At 38.6% G+C, this 6479-nt stretch overlaps 1 protein-coding gene across 2 annotated transcripts in view; it reads right to left on the bottom strand.

The window, feature by feature from the left end:
* Window positions 1-251: 251 nt before the first annotated feature.
* pkn1a (protein kinase N1a) overlaps window positions 252-6479 on the bottom strand; it is a 90573-nt gene continuing 84345 nt past the window's right edge. For both annotated transcript variants that reach the window (XM_041784724.1, XM_041784723.1), the window contains exons 18-23: window positions 3812-3874; window positions 3349-3425; window positions 3086-3228; window positions 2681-2788; window positions 2399-2479; window positions 252-1479 (exon numbers count right to left, since the gene is read on the bottom strand). In XM_041784724.1, the coding sequence (XP_041640658.1) occupies window positions 1276-1479; window positions 2399-2479; window positions 2681-2788; window positions 3086-3228; window positions 3349-3425; window positions 3812-3874 (676 nt within the window). In that variant the 3' untranslated portion in view covers window positions 252-1275. The remainder of the gene's footprint in view (window positions 1480-2398; window positions 2480-2680; window positions 2789-3085; window positions 3229-3348; window positions 3426-3811; window positions 3875-6479) is intronic.

The raw sequence follows: 6479 nt of genomic DNA, 5'->3' as shown, positions 1-6479 counted from the left end.
GGCTATGCCCCCTCTGTGCTGGTTTCTGAGGTAAGAGACTTCACAGAGTCGAGAAAAGGATCAGCAGTACAGCTGGGGAATGCAGCACTCTGTGTTTATGTGTAGCTGTTGCAATGCTTTCTCATGTTACAAAACTGTAAAATAATGGGAACTAGCAGACAGAATAAAGCAATCGCAGTATCAGTATGAATGTATCAATGATGGCAGGGTTTGCTGTCATGGAAATGCATTGTAAAAACACCTGCTGTGAGCAGTGTTGTCAAGAATTCATATCAGTAGGATTTCAGAGGCAATCCACCTGACTCTTTCTAGAAAATTTCTGGAGTGCATATGTGAAAACAGCTTGAATTAATGTGTCACAAAGCAAACTTTAACTTCTTATTGTTTTCTCTTTTTTTTAATTCAAGACACTAAACTTCCTTGTTGAAATGAAGCTTTTATATGCTGGTGGTTGTGATTCTTCTATGAGCTACACCAGTTTTTATCAAATAACCCACATTATTCTACTCTGATACAAGGAAAAAAACACATGGTTGTATTGAACAAAGCATTGCAGATTCAGCTGTTAATAAATATGACCTTTTCTGCACATCATTTGTAATATCTGTTGCAGAAGTTAAAATCTAAGCAGCACATTTTTTAAAATGTAGTTTAAAAGTAAGACAGTGGTCCTTTACCCGTAGGTCAGTCGTATTTCACCCCTCATTTATCTATGTTTTTACTCTGTCATGTAACTCTTAAAGGAGAGTTTTATCTGCAGTACATCTGATCATCTATCCCGCATTCAGAGGGACACATTTAAAAACAAAAATGCTTTTCTGTGGATCAAATACATGTACAAATGTAAGGCATTGGTATAAGAGGCTGTTCAGCAACCTCAAAGAGTCAACAGTACGAAAGAGTGAGCTCCTCCTCTCACAGCTTTACACATGACTACAATGATACATAAGAGGATGGGAGGAGGTGTTTTAAAGGCAAAGATACACAACTCACTGGTGTGTTGTACAATGATTGGAGAAAGGAGGGCTTGGTTTGTCCTTTGTGATAGGACATTTCACCCGATCAGGTACCCATCAAGGCTTTTATTTCTCAGTCTTCCGTCTTTAAAATGCTGCAGAAGCACAAAAAAGACCAACAGCTGCTGGCCTCCTCGCATTCATTCACAGTGTAACTAATGGAAAGTGAGTGGAGACGGTTGGACCGCCGCGACAAAACTGCTGGGAAGCCTTCAAAATGAAACATTCCTTGAGGTCTGCGAACCACCCAACAGCCCCGCTAGCAGAGATCGGAGACGTAATCGAAGTCTCGGAAACTGTCCTGGTCTTTGCGGGAGAGTACGCGAGGCTCCCGTGGAGGTGTGAGCGTTGGTGCTTCAGTGGTGAACTCTTCATCAAAGTTACTGACGTCCTCCTTGCCAACAATAGAGGGGACGAAGGGAGGGGGCACCTTCCTTTGCAGCAATGCCTCCCAGTCCACATTCTGGAGAAAAAGGGAAAAATATGTCATAAGAAATAATTAAAAGACTTACAGGAGGATTGATTATAACACTTGAGGTATCATGGCCACTCTTTTCTCAGTCTGGGGAAGCTTTAAGCTGGCCTCTTTTCATTTAGGTCCTGCCGACCAAGTTTTTTAAAACCCGAATGTAAAGAATTTTATGATATTATAATCTGAACGCAAAGAATTGTGATAATGTCATATTTAAGTTATATATGATATGTTTATACAAGAGACAAATGTATGAATTAATTTAATACATTTGATTTGAATTGATTTCCTTCCACACGTGGTGTTTCTGATTCCCTTCTTACTCCCCAAATATTTAATTTCTTTACTTCTCTGACCTGGAAATTGACACCATAATAAGAGGAGCAGTATTTATTTATTTTTAATTTTTACCATAGTATGTACCTTGATGTTGTAAACTGGGGGGGTGAGGCTGGCTGAACCGATTATAAATGACAACTATCAGTTGCTGCATTACTAGTCAGTCGAAAGCTGTGATTGGCCAGATACACACGTTTCAGGATCACACTTGGACCTTGTTCTAATATGATTTCTACACCCAAATCTGCGCTGGTTTCTACATCCGTCTGATAAATGAAGGCCATTGTATGGACATTTAGGCTCATGGACTACCTATAAAGACATCTGCCTGTGTTGCTATTAAACATGTGACTGTACTGTAAAATATTTTTTTGTTGGAAAAAAAGGTTCAAAAAGGGAAAATACTGATATTTTTGTGTTTGTCATAATTTCCCTTAATGTGCCAAAAAAAGAAGAAGATGTGTTTCAGATTATCAAGGTGAAAAGTTCTTTTGACCATCTGTTGCTCTCCAGTAATAAAAAAAGATGATGCTTCCTCATCCCCACTGACAAACATGCTCCGTGTACTCACTCTGAAAAATGGCTGCTTCTTCACCTCCTCTGCATCTTTCTCACCAGAGCCCAGTCTTCTGTCTGGGTTTCTTCTCAACAGCTGCTCAAACAACACACAAATACACACACGTAAGGAAACTGCAGTTAAACATCAGTGTGCTACCTCTGATGTGAGCAAGTGTCAGTTTGTCAGCTATGTTGCTGATGAAGCGTTTCATATGCATGTGCTACATTTGTCACTGATTGTTCAATAAAGATGGCAAGAGAGTGTGTATTTGTGCGCGCATTTGTGTGTCCTCACCCTTCTCATGATGCCAATAGCCTCAGTGGAGAGGAAGCGTGGGTAACGGACTTCATCATTCACTATGCTGTCAAACACCTCCTCTTCATCATCCCCTGGGAATGGAGACTACACATACGCACACAGACACTTCTTATCAAACACATGAATTTGTATGTGATTATGGACATCCTTTCAATTTGTAATGATGAGAAGGGATATAAATAAGTCATTTAAAACTAAAGAAATCCAGGAAAATAACCAACCTGTTATTTACACACTTAGGTCACGTTTATTGTCCCAACTTTTGAATTTTAAATAAACTCTTTTTTCTATCTTAAGAAAGGGGAGATGTACAGAGATCAAGGGGAAATTAATAACTCCAGAGTACCAGGTTTAAGTGTGTTTGAGTACATTGGTTCTCACCTCTCCCACCAACATCTCGTAGATGAGGACCCCCAGTCCCCACCAGTCCACTGCCCTGGTGTACGACGTATCTGTCAGGACCTCGGGGGCCAAAAACTCTGGAGTACCACAGAAAGTGCTGGTCCGGTCCCCAAAGCCCATTCCTAAAAACACAGACAGATAAAATCTAAATAAAAAAATTGTCGCCTTACCTCAGAAAGCATTTTGAGATGTTAAAAATACAAAATAAAATAAGTTCATCTGTCAGCAGCACTGATACCTACCTTCTTTACACAATCCAAAGTCAGCAATCTTCACATAACCATCTGTGTCGAGCAGCAGGTTGTCAAGCTTGAGGTCTCTGTAGGAGAGGGGGAAAGAAAATATGCCGGTGAGAATCACTGTCTCTTTACAGCGTTTCACCAGTTACAAAAACAGTTTATTATACAAAAACAAACACTCAAATAGCTACAAAAAAATGCTAGCTGCTTTCACAATTTGATAAATCATGGGCAATAAAAAAGTGTTTGATAATTTCGTTTTCATATAATAAACTCTTCAAGGTTAAAATTTCCAAAAGCAAACAAGAACTTTGGCTGGAAACTTCGAACACAAATAGACCTCTTCATCACAGAATGATATGGTTGGTTCTTTTCCTTGATGTTCTGTTGCTCCTTTAGTCAACACTTGTGTCTTTCTCACATAAAGTTAGACTACACAGGCTATGTGTGTGTGTGCTTCACTCACCTGTACACAATCTTATTGTCGTGGAGGAACTGAAGTCCAAGAACTACACAGGCTGCATAAAACCTGAGGACAAATCAGAATAACATAATGACTGATTTGAAAAAAGGGATAAAGAGATGATTAGTGCAGTACTGAACACAACCCACAACAAAAACTATAGGTTGTTTGCAATCACATGATCCAGAATGCCTGTTAGGGGTCAGGAAGTGGGGGACAGCCAATTGTCATCAGACGTGGCTTTTTTGCTTCACTTAGCAAAAAAGAGATTTTTACCACATTTTAAAATTGTACCTGGTGTGGAGGTGATCAATATCTCAAATACTCAGTCCTAAAAACCGCTAGTGTCTGGGCTGAGCAGCTAGCTTAGCCCCTTTAGCTTATAAAAATATCCTAATTTTCTCACAAACATGCTTTTAATTGAAACAGTGATGTACTTTCAACTGAATTAGCCATGTAGGGTAAGCAATTGGGTGATGATGAGCCGTTAATAAAAAAAATGGCTCTTTTACATTAGCTGTAGAAGCTAGCTCCTGTTTGAGCACATGTTTCCTTTCCTCCATCCTTTGCCGTTATTTAACCAACATTTAGAAAGCGAAACTGTTACCAAATGGAGAGCTGTTGGGGAGTCAAACAACCTCCTTCACTGAGCTGAGCCAAATTATCTGGATCTCTTAAAAGAGACTGATGCTGGTGAGATGCACATCAGCTTTGGAAACACAGGTAAGATCAGAGATTTATGTGCTAAACCATGGCAAAACTGTGCTGAACCAAGCCAGACTGCTCTATGGAAACAGACCAAATGCTGTGTGACATCACTTATCCTAGCTTTGGACGGAGGCTTTTTGATTTCCTTCACCCTGTTCTTTACATTTTTTTTTTAATTTTTTGCCTGAATATTTTAATTCTTTCAGGACACAAAAGTCCCTTAATGATTAAGAATGTTTATACTTTCACACTTCAAATGCTTGGCAGAGTCGTGGCAAAGCACTCAAAACATGGCCTCTTTCTCTATCACCTCTTGCCCCCAAGGGTGCTTTCTGCTGCTGTGTGACATTATCTACAAAGAACCTACTACTGTGTTGACTGTCAAAGTAGCAGGCTTTAAAATTAAAATCAGTCAAGTGATATTAAAGAAAAAGCTTTCTTTTCCCTAATATAAACCAACAGAGATGTATAATTTACGATGGTAGGCTATCTTCGCTGGACTTTGTTGGTGTGAGGCCACACAAAGATGCTTCCTAATGATCTCAGAGGGAGAGACAGAAGACGTAATGTGTAGTGAAGGTCAGCTGAAATTGATATAAGTCTTCTGTAGAAAGACAATCAATGGATCTTACTTTAGTTTCATTATCAAATGTATTTTTTGAGAATGCCATGTTCGACCTCTGACCTCTAATGGATCATAAAAATTATAACTTAAGTTTTGCTTTTCCAAGAAAGAGGACTGTGAATTTCTTGGAATGTTCCCTCCAACTAATGACTCAAAAAAAACACCATGAAGTCAGGATAATAGCTCTTTCATTATGCAACATGTGCACCTATACAACAATAAGTATAAAATTAAAATATTTTAACTGTATGCTTCATAAGCTCCAAAAGTGTTACACTAAATACTGTGGAGCTTTGGCTTTACATGTTCTGGAATATGTTGAAGTTATAGACATAGATAGTTATAGCCATCTAAAGGCTTAATATACAAAAACCTGAATATTAGTATAGCAAAAATCAAATACAATCTATGTAAATATACTGTGGAGTTATGATGTTTGTTTTTCCCAGCTCTTTGTTCCCAATAAGATGATAGGACACTTCCTTCATGCTTCTCTGAGCATAATGATAAAGTGTTGTCACAAGAGTACAACAAATGTATGAATTCTTAGATGTGTGCTGTTACTCAGTCTTGGAACCTAATGGCAATTACTGTCTGGCAGATGGTGAATACCTCAGAGGAAGGACGTTAATGTTTCAGTTACTCCAGTGAAGCTAGTAGTTAATATTTAACCACTTCAAGGCAAGACTTCTTTTTCTGTGAGGTGGCTGCAACATAAGCATCATAATTTCTTTGTTCATAAAAACCTGAAGTAGCACCTCTCAACTTTTAAGTCAACAGTAGAATGCAGTTCATAGCCCATAGCAGCGTTATTGGCGCTCATATCAGCAGCATTAGCCAAAAAAAAAAAAAAAAAAAAAAAAAAAAAAAAAATATGGGATATATAGTTTGCCAAAAATAACATCATAATGCAGATTTGTACAAAGTCAAGCTTTATCTGGTCTGTCATGAAGAGGGGGAAAACAACTTTTAAAATGTAATGCCTCTTTTGAATGGAGGTCAAACTGACTATTTCTGATGCATTTCAGATAGTAAGGGAATCTAGATGCCATTGGCATTAATGGAAGCCACAAAACTTGACACGCTTAGAATCACAACTCTTTGTAGATTCTACATCTTTATGTAGATTCTGTAGGGATGAATTGTTACTTGAAATTGATTGTACAATCATGTTTGCATCAGCACTTGTCTGCCACTCTGTCTCACAGACAATGCTCAAACAGGAGAGGAGGGGGGAGCAGAGGCATGAATGAGTCGTCCAAAATGAACATTGGTCTGCTCTTACAGTAGCATGGTAGGCTTTTATAGCATTAAAGTATATTCTTAAAGAGTCTATGG

This window comes from Cheilinus undulatus, linkage group 4, assembly GCF_018320785.1.
Source record: "Cheilinus undulatus linkage group 4, ASM1832078v1, whole genome shotgun sequence".
NCBI lineage: Eukaryota > Metazoa > Chordata > Actinopteri > Labriformes > Labridae > Cheilinus > Cheilinus undulatus.
Note: the sequence above shows the minus strand (reverse complement) of the source record. Positions and strands in the feature narration are given on the sequence as shown.